At 45.0% G+C, this 18,319-nt stretch overlaps 1 protein-coding gene and 1 long non-coding RNA gene across 3 annotated transcripts in view; one reads left to right on the forward strand and one right to left on the reverse strand.

The window, feature by feature from the left end:
- The window catches only part of LOC310748381, a 77,410-nt gene that overhangs the window by 38,098 nt on the left and 20,993 nt on the right, over window positions 1-18,319 (forward strand). The gene's annotated exons all lie outside the window — the stretch shown is intronic.
- On the reverse strand, window positions 609-17,604 carry CACNG8 (calcium voltage-gated channel auxiliary subunit gamma 8). The gene is made up of 4 exons (XM_083584103.1): window positions 16,239-17,604; window positions 11,464-11,547; window positions 4,931-5,071; window positions 609-4,163 (listed from the first exon to the last, which is right to left on the reverse strand). The coding sequence occupies exons 1-4, from the start codon at window positions 16,459-16,461 to the stop codon at window positions 3,520-3,522; spliced, it is 1,092 nt and encodes a 363-aa protein (XP_083440229.1). The 5' UTR covers window positions 16,462-17,604; the 3' UTR covers window positions 609-3,519.

The following is an 18,319-nucleotide window of genomic DNA, read 5'->3' on the forward strand; positions in this document are numbered from 1 at the left end:
TGGATTAGTGCGCCTCTTTCCTTTTCTCCCACAGTTCAAACATGTCCTGACAGCAAGCTTGTTGCCAAACATAAGGAAGAGATGGCACCCAAAGGAAATACAGACTACAGAGTGGGAGAGACCGAGAGCTGCCTATGAGCTAGCTGTCTGCGCAGCCACTCACCCTCATCCTAGCAAAGAACCTCCAGATGTTGCTGGACTGCAGTCGCCATTGGACATGCTGGCTGAGCCCAAGAGTATCTAGAGGGCCACAGGTTCCCCGTCCCTACTCTAGTGCAAAGAAGGGGGGTCAACCTTTTCAAAATCCCCAGAATGCAGACTTGATGAACAGTGGGGCTAATATATTTAACGCACATGATTCCCCCACCAAAGAACCCCAGGAACTGTTAAGGGTGCCGGGAATTGTAGCTCTGTGGTGGTAAACTACAGTTCCCATTGATCTTTGGGGGAAGCCATGTACTTTAAATGCATGGGGCATATGCAGCCTGTGTGTCTGTGATCTCCTCTAGAAAGCAGCTCTGTAGTTAATAGTAAGGTAGCAATGCTTCCTTTTGTGACATAAGTCATTTTGGCTGTGTCCCTTCCCCTCAGTAACAACCTCCCCTGGACATATTTTCATAGGACTTTATTTGAAAGGTAGATTCCAGTAAAAATCCATGCATTTTGTTGTTGTTGTTATGACAGACAGACTGTTGTTTTTATTTGTATTGTTTTCCCCCCTTCCTCTTGCTTTATTCACCAGTAAGTAGCACAATCAAGTGGATTTTGCCCCTCTGAAAAAAAAAATGTTCCTGTATTTTTGTCTTTTTTTTTAATATGAAACCCACTTTTATACAGAAAAAACTTAGAACAGGTGAGGCTTTTCCACTGAAAGGTTTTCTTTCTCATTGCACATTTTAAAACGTACACTTTTCCTCTCAAATTTTAAATTGTTCATCCTCTCACATTACCACAAGAAAAGGAAAAAAAAGCCCACCTCCTTACACAATTCTAAGCGGCCCCCCCTCCGAAAAAAACTATACACTTTCATTTAAACAAATGAGGGGGGGGGAATACTACTTCTTAAAAGGCAGGAAGAAACAGTAAAGAGACAATCACAGTTTCTAACTGTTTTTCAGACATGGCTTTCCCATAAGATTAGCTACTGAAAGACGAGAGTGTAGTAGTCTCTGACAACCCTCTTACCAAGCAATATTTCTATTACCCAAGCACTTAATTGTTTTGAAGTTTTAACATATTGTCTTTGACAATAAGGCTAAATCAAACCGTGCTGTATTCAGGGATCCTTGAATTCTTCATAGGTTGACCCTTAATTCTTCAGTCGGAGAATTTCAAACCAAAATTCTTGACCTGAATTTTATGTCAGCTGGTTTATTAGCCAGACAGTAAGCATGCTTAATCAGAACGAAGTCCTACCGCTTCTCATTGTGCTTACCTTCCTACTAAGTGCGTTTAAGGTGGCAATAGTCTGCACCACCCTTTCCAAAGTCATTTTGGTTTGGTTATACAATTTGGTTAGAGTTTTATTTTAACATATGTATTTTTATATATTTGCCGAATGTGAGACATTCTGTTCCATAGTTTTATTCTCATTCATGGAGAAAGAGAAGTGGAAATCGGGTGGCTGTCTTGTCATTTTTTACGTTTAGTTTTTGATTTCTGCCTTCTCTTCCCCTTCCCCTCCTCCTTCCCCATTAATGGTGAAATATATCCATTTTGTTAACATCTATTTATTGTAACTCTTCCCTGAGTCCATGTTTTAGGGTCGCTATAAAAATAAATAGTGTGGTTCTGATCTGACACCCCTGCTGCCAGTGCTGCCAGGATAGGCCTTAATTAACCTGGCACTGTAGTTACAGTCTCCCCTTCGGCTCTTGCTGCAGATGCAGGATATGTGAGTCCAACCCCCGAGAAAAGCACTCAGTAAAACTAGTTTCTGGGAGATTATGTTTCCTAAGGAGATGGAAAGGGGTATACATTATACATTGGGCCACTTGGGATCTTGCGGCACCCGGTCAAAAAAGGAAATCCATCTGGATCGGCAGTGAGGATCTGCAGACCCGTTTCTGCATGCAGAAGGGGAGCAAAGTCGAGCATGGTTCAGGATCAGGATACCAGGATTGTAAAACCGATTGCTTGCAAGTTGGCACAAGTTCCGCTGGGGAAATAGTAATCCCACTGTTGTTTTAAAAAAACAAAACAACCAACGTAAATCAACCAAGTCCTAAGAAACTTCACAATCATTTTGTTCGTCTTCTCATATATATGTGTGGTTTTTGTTGTTGTTTATATCTATCTATCTATATCTATCTATTTATATATTTATAATACATGTAAAAATTCTCCCTAGGATGCTGAATTGGGGGTGGGGGGTAGGTAGGGATGAACAGAAGTGTAATCCATTTCTATTTTTACTTCTTGTTTCATTTTAAAAGTTCTTCTTCCCAATATCGAAAAGAAGATTAAAAAAGGGGGTCTATCTATCTATCTATTAAATGGACGAGACAAACAAATAAAGTCAATAATGACTGGTTGATTATCATTTCAATGGGCAAAGGGTGCCTGTGTAAATAGCAGGGACCCTCTACTCCCCAGAGACCTCTTCATCTCAGGAAGAGCTATGGCTCAGTGTTAGAGATGGGCTGGAAACTGAAAAAAGACTTCAGCCATACATGTACTAGAAGGAGATTGAAGCAAAGCCTAGTGGATTAGAAATACTTCTAAAAGCCACCAGGGGGCAGTCGGTCCTTTTGGATTTTAAAACACCTTCCCCGCCCTTAAAAAAAAATATTCTGGCACTGTGTTTTGGCACAAACTTTTTTGTCAGCCCTTAATTAAGCTGCAGTGAAGGAGAAGAGAGGGTTCCCTTATACCCGCTGAGGAACAAAACACCCTCTTGATCCACACTGCAGCCCCAAATTTGGCACAGTACGCTGTGGAAGCCATCTTGTAAGAGGCTTACGAGTGGAGGAGCCAGGGTCTTCAAAACATATACACGCACACGGACGTCCCTTTCAGATTCTGAATCTGGCTGCCCATTAGAGATCTTAACCAAGTAGGCAAGGAAAACTATCCTCCTTCCTCAAGCACCTCTGAGACACAACAGCACCCCCTCTTCTCCATCCCAATGTGGGGTGGGGAAAAGTAGTCCATCTAGGTTATCCTTGAGGTGCCTGTTTTGAAAGGACAATGGTGTTTGGTTTAAGTGTCTCTTAAGCTGTAGGAATGGCTGATCCCTGTCACTTCATTCATGAAAGCCCCCTGGTGAACATACTCCTCCGCTACTTTGCCCTCCCCCAAGGTGTGAGGTGTGAATTTGGGTTCTATTGGCGGGTTAGAAAAAAGGAAAGCAATGCGAGTTCATGGATGGATGAGGGAAGGGAGGGAGGGGGGGCGGAAATGCATGGATGGATTGTTTTCTCGCTTTGCAACTTTCTGACTCTCCCAACCTACTCTCTGAGCTGTGTCTTCTCTTCATCTTTCCTCCTCCCTATGCCCCCTCCTCCCTTAACTCCGTCCCTACACTGGCGTTGTCTTCCTGTTGAGCGTGTTGGTGTTGGAGGAGGTGTCTTTGCCCAGGGTGCCAGTCGCCCCCGCTACACCAGGCCCAGTCACTGTGACGGTGACACCAGGGTCCTTGGGGAAGGTGTTGTGCAGCTGCAAGAACCCACCGCCACTGCCAGTTGCGCCCGACGCAGCCGCGCCCGTCGATGCCGTTTCGCTGGCACCGCCGTAGAGCGAGCTGACGTTGGCTTTGGAGGGGTCCCTCGATAGTGTGTACATGGAGATGTCAGTGGAAGGGAAGCCTTTGAGGCCCACCGGCGAGGTTTCTCGAGACTGCGATGGCTCGGTGGAGCGGGAGCTGGAGCGTGACCGGCGGCGGTATCGGAAACGGTAGCTGGGCAGGCGCAAGATGGCCGATGACGAGGAAGATGGGTTTTTCAGTAGCTCCGTGCGGCTCTTGCAATGGGCTTCCCGGTTCTTCTCAATGTATATGTTGACGGCCAGGACTCCAATCATCTCGGCCAGGATGAAGGAAAGGCCTCCAAAATAAAAGGACCAGCCGTAGGAGTAGTAGCTCTTCTTCTCGTCGTCGCGTTTTGTGCCAGGGTCTCCGGCATTGGCTGAGATGTAGACGATGACACCGATGATGTTACTGAGGCCTGAGGAGTTGTGGAAATAAAGAACAGTGAAATGAGGGAGGCTGTGGGGTGGGCAGGTAGAGAAGGCAGATGACTCACTGCATATGGATATGGGTTAGAGAAAGATGAAAGCGGGAGGGGAAATGGTGGCAGTGAATGGATACGTCAGGAGTTGTCAAGGCTCGAACTGGGAGCTCCTGGCTCCGTACACAGCTGCCCTATATGCTGAGACGCTGAGACACTGTAGCTGCACTGTCCTAAATCCGCCTCTGGTAGGATAAGCAGGAAGAGAAAGGAAAGATGAGGGAATGGGTAAGAAGGTTGAGGTAAATAGTTGTGAAGTTGTAGATGCATGCATGAAGTGATAAAGGAAGGGTGATAGATTGGCAGAGAAATAACCTGTGTACACATAGCCAGCTTAAAACACAGCTAGGTTGTTCTTTTCGCCAATTCAAATTGAAACTGGTTTGAGGGGGGGAATGCACTGAAATGCAGCATTTCATAAGAAATGGAAGAATTGATACAGATTGTGGCTTACATCATGTGTATACCTCTTCCCAAAGCAGTATTGGGAACATCTGGATGCAAAGCAAATGGGAGTGTATACACAGCTATAGACTGGGGGATAAAGTTTTTGGTGGATCTCTGTCTGTCTGTCTGTCTGTCTGTCTGTCTGTCTGTCTGTCTGTCTGTCTCTCTCTCTGTTGTGTGTGTGAACTGACCACTGAATAGACACACACATGGAACTACACTAGAGAACCAGAGAGGGATTGTTTACCCCCACTCACCTGCAGCAACAAATAGAATGCCGGCACCTAGGATGATGTTGCGCTTGGACTTGTAGACACGGCTGGCAGCCACGCAGAACCCTCCCAGCAATAGCAAGATTGCACTTAGAATGGGGAAGATGCTTGAGGCTCGTACCACACCTGTGGGAAGGGGAAGGTAGGTTGGAGGAGATTACAATGCAGGAAATAATATATGTCTGAGAGCAGAGCTCTCTCCACAGAGAGAACTAGTCTCTCAGGGCGTGTTCTGAAACAGCCTTCCTCATCCTGACACGCTAGTTTTCTGTGCATACAGGATTTCTTCAGAAAAAATCTAGAGGGAAAGAAGTATTTGATGGTGCAGTCTGTACCTTCACTCTGAAATGGTGGAATCCAGCAAGGTCAACGCTACAAGATTCTGCCGATAGTTTGTTTTACATAAGTAATGCCTAAATCAATCCACAGCCTCTCTAGAGCCAACTTCATTTACCTGCCTGGTTTTATTGGCTGTAATACAGCATTGATGACTTGTGGCTACTGAGCTATGACACACCCTGTGTGCCTGTGTGTGGGCTGGAGAAGCTGTTGGAAACTGATGTGGGAAATGTTTCCTGTCGAAAGGTTAAAGATGTTGTTCATATTAATTATCTCCCCCACAACACTTTGGAAGGAGAGGTTGAAATTTTTGTAATTCACCTTGGACCAGTGCCTTGCCACAGTAATGGACTGGATGAGAGCCAGTAAACTGAAGCTCAATCCGGAAAAGACAAAGGCACTGTTGTGGGTGGCTTCCTAGACTAGATGGATGGGAGACCGCCTGACCTTGAGGGGGTTACATTCCCTTTTAAGGAGCAAATATGTAGCTTTGGGGTGCTCCTGGATCCATTACTGTCATTGCCAGGTGGCCTCGGTGGTGTGGAGTGCCTTCGTCTGGTGGCCCGATTACGCCCCTATCTGGACAGTGGTAGACTAACGTCTGTGGCCTACGCTCGGGTAACCTCTAGGTTGGATTACTGCAGTGTTATTACTGCAGTGTTATACAAAGGGCTGCCTCTGAAAGTGGTTTGGAAACTTCAGCTAGTGCAAAATTCAACAACCAGGTTCCTCACCAGAACAAGACGATTTGAACATATAACACTGATCTTGGATCGGCTGCACTTGCTGACAGTTTTTGGGCCCATTCTTCAGGACCTCAATACCCGAAGGACCACCTCTCCTCATACCAACCGACCCGGACCCTGCACCTGTCATCCAAGGCCCTCCTCTTTGTCCTCCCTCCCCAAAATGTTTGGAGGGTGGCACATGAGAAAGGGCCTTTTCTGTGGTGGCTCTCCTTCTGTGGAATGCTCTCCCCAGAGAAGCTCGCCTGGCACCATCATGACATGTTTTTAGGCATCAGGCAAAAACCTCCCTTTTTACCCAGGCCTTTGGCCATTAAAAATCTATTTCCTGTTAAATAGGGGGGGCTGTTATTATGATTATTTTATTATTACGCTATGTATTATGTTGCTATTATTATGCTGCATAAATTATGTTCTTAATGTTGTACACCACCCTGGGATCTTTTGATAAAGGGTGGTATATAACTTGAATATAAATAAATAGGCTTGAGCCACCTCTTAGAGTTGCGCATAGAACACTTGACTGTCCAATCACATTCCCTGAATCCATTCCCCACACTTCTTCCCTCAGCATGTGGCCATTTTTAATAAATCATCCCGTCCCACAAAGAAAAGCAACAATCAAACCCCACTGGAACCAGACCTTGCATACCCGCCAACGTTTCACGAGTGAAAATGTAAAGGGCACGCTTGTAACACTCTGATTCTCATAGAAAGATTTACCGCCTCACAACTCTGAGCCCCTTTATTATATGTTGATGAAGGCTCTACTCCACCTCCTGTGTTCTGCATTTATTTTAAAGTCAGACCTCTTAAACTGCAGCATGAGAAGGGGCAGGCCGTGCACTACATGGTGCCTTAGTGGTCATGCACAGACATATGTTTGCAGATACTCTAGTTGTTCTTATTTGCCATAGGTCATCCCTGATTTTTTTTATTTTTGTACTCTTCCCTCACAAATCACAATCTTTTCTTTCCTTCCGTCCTTTTTCTTTATTTTCCTTTTTGGCCTCTTGGGGATGTCTTGTTGGTTTCTGAGAGTGTGAGAACTGTCAGCCTTTGGAATTCGGCTCTCTTCCTGGAATCTCTAGAGGTTTCATGTCAGAGTGAACAGTGAATACATCTTGTTGCTTTTCAGTGCATGTGCATGCATGCAAGGGTACGATGCAATGTACAGCCAGCTGTTCCACACACTGCAGCTGCTGAGGTATATTTTGAAATGTTGGTAACTTATTATGACAATTATTATTATTTTTCATTCAATTCCGTTTCAATTGTTTGTACATCACATACTTTTAAAAAAATCCCTAGCTTTAACCAAGTGAGCAAGCAGTCTCCCAGCTATTAAACCTGTGTTAAGGGGCAGGCAAGTAAATGATTAAAGTAAGCAAGTCAATGACCAGGGCTTTCAGCAATGTTGTAATGGGAGGGAGGGTGGCTCAGACAGCTATCCTTGGTATGAGAGCTGGGGTGTAATAAGCATGTCCCTATTTTTGTCTGTGAAAATTGTTGGGAGAGTATGTGCTTGCGTGCTAGAGACAAAATGTATCTTACCCCTCACTCAGATATTTAAATGTCATGGGGGCCTCAGGAGGGAGACGAACCTTGATGAACAACAATATCAGTATATTTCACACATACTTTAGGCATCCTCAAAAGCTAGATCAGGGATAAAATAAGTTAGTCATTTAGGGCCCCACTCAGCAGAATTAGTTGGGAATCCCAAACACAGAAGGGCTGGCTTACCACATTGGCCTGGTTCACACATAATGCTAAGCCACAGTCTATTTAACTATGTTTTGTTAAACCATGGCTTAGCATTATGTTTAAACAGTGTCATAGTGACTGAACAATGTGGGGGTTTTGTGGCCATGGTTTCACTGGTGGAGGAAGGCGGGTGCGGGAGGTGCGGTTTGCACCGAATGTCAGCCGTGAGGGCGGTTATCACCGTGCCAACCCCACCCCACGCTCACTATGTGGCCGGCACCCCTGGACGCTCGCTGCGCAGACGGCTAGCAACACCCTTCCCGACGTTTATCATGCAGGCGGCTAGCGGCACCCCCCCCACACGCTCGCCGGGCAGACAGCTAGCCCCGCCCCCGTGCTGCCCTGTGTTTCGGGGCAGCTAGCTCCGCCCCTGCACAGTTTGTTGCCATGGTTTGTGGTTGGTATACAAACCCTGCTTTGTTTTAACTGTGACACTTTTCCATGGTTTGTTTGGCCCCTGCACTCCAGATGCTCACCAAACTACCAGGCCAGAGTAATTGGGAAACAAACCAAATTTGGGGGGAACAAGCCATGGTTTGTTTGACCATCTTTGGGACAAATTGTGGATAACTCATGGTTTGTTAAACAAGCCACAGCTTAGTGTTATGTGAACTAGGTCACTGTGAAGTAATACACCTATGCAGAGAGGGAGGGCGTATGTCCAAAGTTTAAAATTACCTAACCGCTCCACTGGAATAGGGGCAGCAGTTTAACAGCGATAAGGTCCAGAAAAAAGAAGGCACTGCCTCTGATTAAGAGAGACAGGGAGCAGCATATGAGAATATTTTTCAGAGTAGAAGAGTGGATTTACTTATGCGCAAGTGACTCCATCCTAACTCGTGTCAAATCAGAATGGACTTTCAGAGGGACAACCAAGAGAACTCTCTTGCCGCCAGGGCTAATGTCAGTTCCGAAATATGAGTTCTGTGTCTCAGCTGTTACAAGAATTGGAAAGGAGGAAGGCAAATCTGTCTTGCATTGTTTTTGGTTAAAGGGGAATGTGAAATGGCTGCTCTTCTTTCCCTTTGAAAAATATCAGGATATTAGTTTAAAATATGTATCTATTTATTTATTTTAAATTATTTGTAGGCACATTTGTAGGCCTGATGGAACTGTTTAAGCGAAAGATGAGGACTTCTGAGAAGAAGGAACTGTTAAGAGCACCTGGCAGAACAGATTGTCATTCATTAATTCTTGGCTAATCTTTAATTGAAAAGACGAGAGTAAAAAGTAGTAAAACTATTAAGATGACATTGGCTTGCAGATAGAGAAGCACCTCCAAAATTGCTTTGGTCATGAAGAACACCCATGTTGGGCAACAAGGCTTTGCCTTTGAGCACCCAATCCTAGAAATGCACATGGGATATTTGTACCCATCACTGGCCGGAAGGCTCTTTCTCCCCCACCTCCCTCTCACCATGGTAAGAGACTTGCTGTCCAGGTTAGAGTTTAGGGGCGACATTATTCTGGACAAATATCTGCACCAACTTTTGTCATCCCCTAAAGTGTACCATAAGTGTGCTGTTTGAACCAAAGCTTTCATGAACTGAACTAGCCTTGCTAGCTGGCTTTTGGTCAGAGGAGGTGAGATACAGGAGGTCTCTGAATAAGATCTTCCATATGTGTTTTCTTGTTGTTATTATTGTTGTTGTGGTGGTGGTGGTTATTAAATTTATTACCTGCCCTTCACCAGCAGGTCCCATGGTGGGGTACAACAATATAGAATTCAGAATTAAAAACAGGTAAAACAGAATGCAGATACAGTACAAGAATAGGATGGGCCTTGAAAACATACACCTCAGGTATCAAAGGCACTATTTGGTGTCAAAGGCACAATTTGGATTAGGACCTGAGGTCAGTATTGTGTCTCCAGCAGTGGCCAATGAGATGCCCCTGGAAATCTCATTTGGATGAAGGCTGTAACCTTCTTTGGGATGGGACTATCCCCCCGCCCGCTGGCTGCTACCACTGCCTGAAAAATAAAATTCACAGCCTGAGAGTACTCCTAGTTGGATGTCTGTCACCAGAAACTCTTTTCACCTGTTTGGCTGGTTTGCAAGCTGTGTCCCTACTGAGAGGAGGTGGATCTGGCCTCAGTTTCCCATGCACTAGTTACATACAGACTGGCCTGTTCCATTGTTCTCTACAGGAGAACAATGCAGCTTGGAATTGGTATAAAACCCAGTTGCCAGGATACTTGGTAGGAGCAATGCAGTTGAATCATATGCAACTTATGTGACCTCAAACGCAGTGGTTTCCAATCAGTGTTCAAGGATCAGTTTAAAGTGCTGATTAATAGCTTGGTCTCACAACATTTAGGGCCTTAAAGATTATCTTTATAATTGCCCATATGAACCTGTCTAGGCTTAGATCAGCAAGGGAGACTTTGCTTGTTGGTGTACCATTAGAAATTATTTGATTGGTGGGTACCACGGACAAAGCCTTCTCAGCACCACTGTTGTGGCATTCTCTCACAGGGAAGGTCTGACAAGCTCCTTCCCTTCCCACTTTTAGACAGTGCTTGAATATGATTGACAGCACTGCGTTTTGCTGGTTTTGAATGCTCCCATGTTTTTCTATTTTTGTGCTCTACGTGATTTCTAATATTGTATGTTATTGTTGTTATAATTATTTTTCTTTGAATATAAGTCACTTTGGAAAGTTGGTTTGGCAAAAGGGGTATAAATTAATTAAATAAAATAAATAGACAGATAAATAAACAGAAACAAGGAGATAACTATCTATGGCCACATGCTCCAAGCGCCTGGTAATCCGAGCTGTATTGCTTCTGAATATGGAGGATGCAGTTAGCTGTCATGGTTAATACCATTCCCCCATGAATGTCTAATCCTTTTACATGAATGACCTCCTGAGGGCTAATGTTACTTATATGCAAGCACACAGGCATTTCTCTCTCTCTCTCTCTCTCTCTCTCTCTCTCTCTCTCTCTCTCTCTCTCTCTTCTGACCAGGCAGCTTGCATTTAAATTTACCTACATATGTGAGTCAATCAGCACCCCGCCCTTTCCTTAAGAAAGTTTCATGAAAAAATTTAAATGATATTCAGGGGAGGGAGGAATACTTTCTTTTTTGCAGTTGCTTTTGCAAATTCAAGGCAATTAAATCACTGCAGAGCCCTAATTTGGCTGGAGCCTCTACCCTAGAGAGTAGTCAGCGTAATGATGATTCCAGCCCTGCATTTGGTATTTACCTGGCAGGGGTGGGGTGGGGGCTGCAAGAAGCCACTCAGCAGAACTGATGGGGAATCCTTGGCATTTCTGACACAGCTGCGTCTACCCTGCCGCTGCCTCTTTATCAGTTATCAGTAATCCCCAGCATGAAGAAACGATGAGTGAACTCCTTCTCTGCAACATGGCAGACTCAAAGGAATCCATGGCACTGAGAAGCAACTCCCTTTTGCAGTGCAGTAACCCCCCCTCCCGGAAACCACAATATTTGATGCACCACCCCCCTTTTGATACGTAGGAGTTGCTGTCCATCTCCAGCTAAATCTTGAGGGCGGCTTCTGTATCTCAGCCCCAGCAACCTCTGACACTGAGATTCAGTGGTATTCAAACTCTGTTTCCCCTGGTAACGGAGAACAGTAGAGACACATTACTGCCGAGGCCAAGGCAGGGGAATGAATAAGCCCCCTATTTATACGTACGTAGGAGGTATTCCGCGCTGTCGTGATCGTAGTCTGTGTCCTCTGGAAAATGGTTGATTTTCACGCACACCCCTCGCTTTAGCCCTAGCGCAGAGGGAGACAGAGATGACCAGCATTCAAAGCAGTTCTGTAAACATGGCTTGAGCTCAGAGCAGCGTTTTTTGATGCATCTCCTGGTAATTGGCTCCAACTTGGTTGGATTTTCCGTGACACAAAATGTTCCCTACCAAATCCCAAGCTCTTACAAAATCTCAGCGCAGTCTGCCAAGCCCCATTTCTCAAGGCAGGCCCGGCCACTATTAAGCACTACCTCATAGGAACATAAGAAACTGCCTTATAGTGAGTCAGACAACAAATCCATCTAGCTCAGTATTGTATATGCTGGTCAGGGTTTCAGACCAGAGTTTTTCTTAGTCCTATTTGGAGATGCCAGGAATTGAACCTAGGACTTTCTGAGTCCAAGGCAGATGCACCACTGAGCTATTGCCCTTCCCAAAAAGCCACCTAAAGCACCTAGGGGCACTGGGGACCTTCTTCAGGCCTAGAGTGGTAGGTTACCATAGTCACCAACATTGCTCTGGTAGTCCCCCAATAAGCTGAGTTACGACTGGCTAGTTGTAAGACCTATACCAGGCTTCCTCAACCTCGGCCGTCCAGATGTTTTTGGCCAACAACTCCCATGATCCTTAGCTAGCAGGACCAGTGGTCAGGGATGATGGGAATCGTGGTCTCAAAACATCTGGAGGGCCGAGGTTGAGGAAGCCTGACCTATACGGTGGTTGCCAGCTCATTCGGGAAAGGTGTCTAAACTTTAAGGCACAGGGCGAGTCTCCACTTCATTCTCAAGATTTGGTGATGGTCAGTGTCTTGGGTGGATTTAAGAAGGGATGCATATTTTCACAGGTGACAGTTCTATCAATGGCTATCCAGCCACAATGACTAAATAAAATAGTCATATTTATGTGTGCCATTCACTACAGGGTAAAGGTAGGGTTATTATCTTTGCGTTCTGCTTTTGGGCTTCTCTGAGCTGTCTGCTTGGTTGCTATGGAAAGCAGGATGCTGGATTAGATGGTTCTGTGGTCCATCAGGACCCTTCTGGTGTCAGTCTTCACCAGACCTGGTGGTCTCCATATGTTTTGGGCCACAACACCCATCGCTCCTCCACTGACCCTGCCTGTTCTCCTTTCTACACCAGGCCTTGTTGCCCTGTGCTGCTGAGGCATTCATCAGTCAGATAGAAGCAGGCCTATCACTATGGTATCACATTTAAATGGCACTGCATTTAGTGCTGTGTTTCTCTTAACAATCTCACAGTGCCCATTCCCCATGGAAAAGGCAAAAGCAGGCAGCATGGTTGCACCAGCAGGAGTTTGGATGTTTGTCTCTTTTTAATTTAATTTTTCAAATGTTTGTGCTTCAGTGCAAAAAAAAGAAAAGCAAAAAAGGAACAAACATTTAAAAAAAAAACACCAGAAGAAGACGAATGACAGCCTGTTTAAAAAGTAACAAGGGAAGGAAGGGACTGTGTTGCAAGTAGGGATAAAAGAAAAAATTCAATTTTGTTTCTGTTTTGCTGAGAAACTACCCAGTGAACCAAAAGACAATTACTCTTTGAAATGTACATTTCTCTGAATTTTGCAATGCTGTTCCATACCACATGCACAAAAAGCATATATAGCAAACAAAAAACGCATTATATTAGGGGGAAATAGCTTGTATAAATATGTGTATTAGACAAAAATGCATCAAAAAATAAGTATTTTAGGAGAAATGTGCAAAATGAAGCTGACAGTTTTTTTTCCACGAGGACTAAAAAATATATTCAGGTTGATGCAGAAACTGAATTTAAGATTGTAAAAATGAGAAACAGAGAGAACCCAAATTGGACAGTTTCATCCATCCTTAGCTGCTGGCCATGTAATGATGGAAGCGTAGGAAGCCAATGCAGGCAAAAATCTTGCTAATGAGCAGCTTGATGAGGAAAAGGACGGGGGCTGAAATTAGTCTCCCTCTCTGGAGCTGATAATCTGCATCATTCCAACCTTTCTGAAAGGTCTCTGGAATTCAGGTACGAGTGGTAGGTAGTGACAGTGTAGAAGAAGAAGAAGAGTTTGGATTTGATATCCCACTTTATCACTACCTGAAGGAGTCTCAAAGCGGCTAACATTCTCCTTTCCCTTCCTCCCCCACAACAAACACTCTGTGAGGTGAGTGGGGCTGAGAGACTTCAGAGAAGTGTGACTAGCCCAAGGTCACCCAGCAGCTGCATGTGGAGGAGCGGAGACACGAACCCGGTTCCCCAGATTACGAGACTACCGCTCTTAACCACTACACCACACTGGCTCTCCACTGGCTCTCCAGTGTAATGAAGGAATGCAGGGGCAAGTCATGCAGAGCTGAGGGGCTTCACCAATTCTGTCATTTCTGTCATCATTGCAGATTGTAGGCCACGCCAGGTGGGTCCCAAGTGGATCTGGTGAGCCGAAAGGGACCCTGAGGATAATCTAGTCCAGGCATAGGCAAACTTGGCCCTCCAGATGTTTTGGACTACAACTCCCATCAACCCTGACCACTGGTCCTGTTAGGTAGGGATGATGGGAGCTGTAGTCCCAAAACATCTGGAGGGCCGAGTTTGCCCATGCCTGATATATGCCTGCATATTCAAAGCAGGAATATGCATTTATCCCATATGGGGATTGAACCTGCAACCTCAGTATATCAACACCATGCTCTAATCCACTGAGCTATCTATGATTCTGTTTAGGGTCAGAGATATCACCACAAGCCGTGACTCTATAAAACCAGAGCACTAACAAGGGATTTCCTCTCAGTAGGAACAGGGCTTCAGAGGCTTATTTAGGACCACAGCAGGAGAGGGAAACAGCTAGTGTGGAAGGACCCTAATTTTGCTCTGTGGGGCATAGCAGCATGAGCAGGAGGAAGAGGGCAAGGGGCGCAAGCACCTGCAGACCTCTGAGCGTTTAAAGGCTTTCTTTTTCTTGGCGAGAACCTGGGATCTTTGACTGCGCCTTGTGTGGGCAACATGGCAGCCTGTTTACTGTTATGTGGGTAGAGTGAGGAATTCTAGAGCAAGGAGAGAGCTTCATAACAGCAACAATATGTACTTGATTGCTGTTGGTGTTATGCCCATTGTGACAGGCAGGATTGTGGTGGGTTTATAGACTGCAAGGGCCACATGGGGGAGGAGAAATGGGGCAGTGTTTTGCCCTCACTGCAGCTGTATCTCCAAGGACAGTGCTTAGGTTTTCTTTTGTAAGATTGCATGTTTTCCCAGTTACATAGGAGAAAGCAAAGGGGCACACTCCGGATTAGGGACTAACCCTGCTCCCTGCCCCTGGTGACCCCACCCATTAAGAATCAAGCCTACTCCTCGCTCCATTGCTCCATTGTGTATTCTGTTCCTTGGGCACAAGTGTGGCTGAATGGTGGGACAGTGGGATGGAATGTTGGTGACTGGCTTTTAGAATATATCTATATAGACAGATTCTTTCATTGCTGCTCCAGCTGCCTTCCTCTCATCCTGTCTCATCAACTGAATCTCTCAGTCAACAGCTGCTAGGCCATACTATTGGATATTGGGTTGCTGCCAAGCTTGCAGCTTAAGTTTGGAATTGTCACCCTTTGTTTCAATTGTGTTTTACAGAGAATCCAGATATTATTGCCAGCTTGTTGCATTCCGGTGTTTTCTTCAGAACCAATTTGTATTATTTTTATTCATTTATGCAATAAAACTGCTGCGTCAGCCTGTCTGGTGCGGAGCAGGAAACCATTAAACTTTTCTGAGCTACTGTGCCTTTAGTTAGAAGCCTCTGTCTTGTGGCTTCTGCCTCTTAATTGCTTTCCATTCAGCATGGCTGGTGAATTGCCCTGTAATTAGCCAGCTTCTATTCCCTGTAAATGCCGAGGGATGGGGTGGTGGTGGTTGATTACTGGTATCCTCTCATATTTTCTTCCTCTTTTCTTATTGTGAAATAACTTTATTTTACAATACGGAAGACAAAATAATGAGGGAAATTAGTAATCAAACCCTCCCACCCCACAGGGTAGGAACTCACTAATTAAGAGCAATTAAGAGGATTCATAGTTAATACTGCTGACACATTACATAGGAAGCAATTAGAGGTAGAAGCTGCAAGGAGAATCATAGAATCGTAGAAGAGTTGGAAGGTACCCTTAGGGTCATCTAGTCCAACCCCCTGCGATGCAGGAAGCTTCCAAGTAAAGTTGCAGGGGGGTGTCTGCTGAATCAAGCTTACATAACGTTTTGCAACAATCTTAGCCATGAGCAGAACCACCACCTGAATTTTCTTTCATGCTAAGTGGGGGAAAGCAGTGTCTCAGCAGTACTAAACAGCCCTTGTGTGTAGATGCCCTTCATTTTTAATCAGCACTGAACTACAAAGATTTATGCCTTAGGACCTAGGCCCAATACTTTTCTCTGGAGTTCTTTCCACTAGTTTCATTTCCTCTTCTTCCAGCCTTTTCTCATGCTAGATGAATCGTACACTAAGGGCTTCTCCCTTGTCGCATCTTTGTTATTATTTGTTCCAGCTTGGTGTACTGTCCTACAATTCTCCTGTCTCCCTCTCCTTATTTTCCAGTGTTTTTTCCCCTAAACTTGCTTTCCAGTGTTTTTTCCCCTAAACTTGCTTTCCAGAGAGGGTGTTCAGGTTCCTGGCCAGTGGCCGCCCCTGAATCCTATCCCAGAACTTTATTGAATGGATTAACAACATTTGGACTGCGCCCCTCACCTTCTAAGCAGCATATCCTCCAGAGGCCTGAATGGGTGAGCCCTCCAGGATCTTTCTTGTCTTTCTGGGGGGTTTCCTCAGTAGATATGTTGGTGGTATTGCAGATGAAGGCACGGGCATACAGCCAGTAATCTGTGCCAATGGCGATGATCATGAGGCCAAAGGCTGCAAAGGCCCCCACAGTGGTGAGCAGAATCTGGACACCTTTCTCACACCAGACCATCCTCTCCTCATTCCAGCGTTTAAGTGACTCCAGCTTGGCGGCAAGAAAGAAAACTGGGAGTGGTGAAGAAAAATAGTGGTGGTGATGCTGTCAAGGAAGCAGGTGATGAGTGTCTTGTCTGTTGTGGTCGGCTTCCTCTTCCAGTGGGCAGAATCTAAAAGCACAAGAGCTTTTGGAAAATGGCACCAGGGGAATATTGTCTTTCACCAAGTTCAATGTGTAGAAGAAATTGGGATATAAGATGGGCTGGGAAGGTTGTCCTACAACTGTTGCAAAACTCTAGGGAATCCTGTGAAGAACACAAGCAGAGCTGCTTCTGAATTGCTTCTGACTATTAGATTCTCTTGGAAGTGCTCTCTTCAGATATTCTGTAGAATATCTAGTTGGACTTCAATATAAGTTTCCAGAGAAGGTGCGATAATTTTTGGAGAATAGCTGGGAATTTTATGGATGGTTTCTGAGGAAATTCTGGAGATCTGTCAGACAAGTTCCCTCTGGAGGCCACAGTCAGAAGATGAAGGCTTGGGTAGCAGTTGGAAATAGCCAGGGGAGGATAACTGAAGAGTTTCTGGGTCACTGTTGTGCAAATCCTGAAGAGCAGGTAGAAAAACTTCTGGGAGGCTTCATCTGGATTGCATCTAGATGCCTACTGGTGGAGTACCAGAAGGCTACTATGGAATATCTAGGTACCTACTGGAGATTTTCTGGAAACTTGCAAGAGCCTTTCTGGAGGTGTACTAAATTACAACTGGAGAGCTACTAGAGATTTCTAGGGGGAAATCTGGATCGCCTCTAGGTTCTTCTTCTTCTTCTTCTTCTTCTTGGACTTTCAAATATATTTTGTGGTAAAATTCTGTTTCTTCTTAATATGCAGCTTCAGCAAGTTTCAGGGAAGCCTAGAAATGTTTCCTGTTTCTTTATGCCAAGTTTACTTGACTTCCTTTTTTTAAATGTGCTTGTCCTCTGTTTCTTCCTTTCGGGTTTCTCTGAGTTTGGGAGACTTTGAGTTTCAGCTTCTGCTCTTCAGTTTGAGGCACACGTCGGTTTATGTGGATCGCTTGATCTCTCTGACTCAACTTGACATGGAGCCAACTAGCTGTGTGACTTAATGATTTCTGGGCAAAGGGGAGGAAATGAAGAGAGACAGAAAAAAAAGAAGGAATTGAGTAAAGACATGCAGAGGGGGAAAGTTTTTAGCCCAATCCTTGATACCTTGATGTTCATTGCAGGTATTCTGGTCCTCAGATAAGCTATTTATTTTATAAATTATTATTTATTAAATAAATCAATAGTTGATCTAGTGATCTGCACTCCTATCCTTATTGCTAGTGGACTTGGTGGTTTACAATAACAAAACCAGCAACAACTGCAGAAGCAGGAGAAATTGAGTGTAAAAATAATGTAAACAGTAAAAGGCAATGAAAAGGGCCTCAGCCATTAGTCAACGCTATTAAAGGCATTTGATAACAAGACATTATTAATTTAAACAACACAGTTTAAAAGTATATAGTTTGATGAGGGGGTGCTTAAAATGATTCCAAACCGAATTTCCCAGCTCTGCGTCCCTCCTCCACAAACATGTACTTTCCCTCAGCACCATAGGCTAGTTGCCCTCTGATGGGTTCTTCTCAGACTTGTATTTTACTTTCTTTCAAGATTAAAATAGCTTTGCGGTCATCCAGGGGTGGAGGAAGGGGGTGCGGTGGGACAGATCACCCTGGGTGTCACCACTGAGGGGGGTGACAAAATGCTGGGCGGCACTCACCACGGGGCCTGCAGCGTGCCTGAGCCACGCGTCTCTCCTGGGAGTGACGCGGTGGCTTGGGCACCCACAGGCTCCGTGCTGCCCCACATAGTC

This window comes from Podarcis filfolensis (assembly GCF_964270895.1).
Source record: "Podarcis filfolensis genome assembly, chromosome: 13".
Lineage (NCBI taxonomy): Eukaryota > Metazoa > Chordata > Lepidosauria > Squamata > Lacertidae > Podarcis > Podarcis filfolensis.

What these genes read in the sequence shown, in the direction of transcription:
- CACNG8 (XM_083584103.1), bottom strand. Translation starts at nt 16,461, where the DNA reads ATGGTCTGGTGTGAGAAAGGTGTCCAGATTCTGCTCACCACTGTGGGG. An exon ending in GAGGATATGCTGCTTAGAAG is followed by an intron (nt 11,548 to 16,238) that starts GTGAGGGGCGCA and finishes CCTCTGCGCTAG; the next exon opens with GGCTAAAGCGAGGGGTGTGC. An exon ending in CAGCGCGGAATACCTCCTAC is followed by an intron (nt 5,072 to 11,463) that starts GTACGTATAAAT and finishes CCCTTCCCACAG; the next exon opens with GTGTGGTACGAGCCTCAAGC.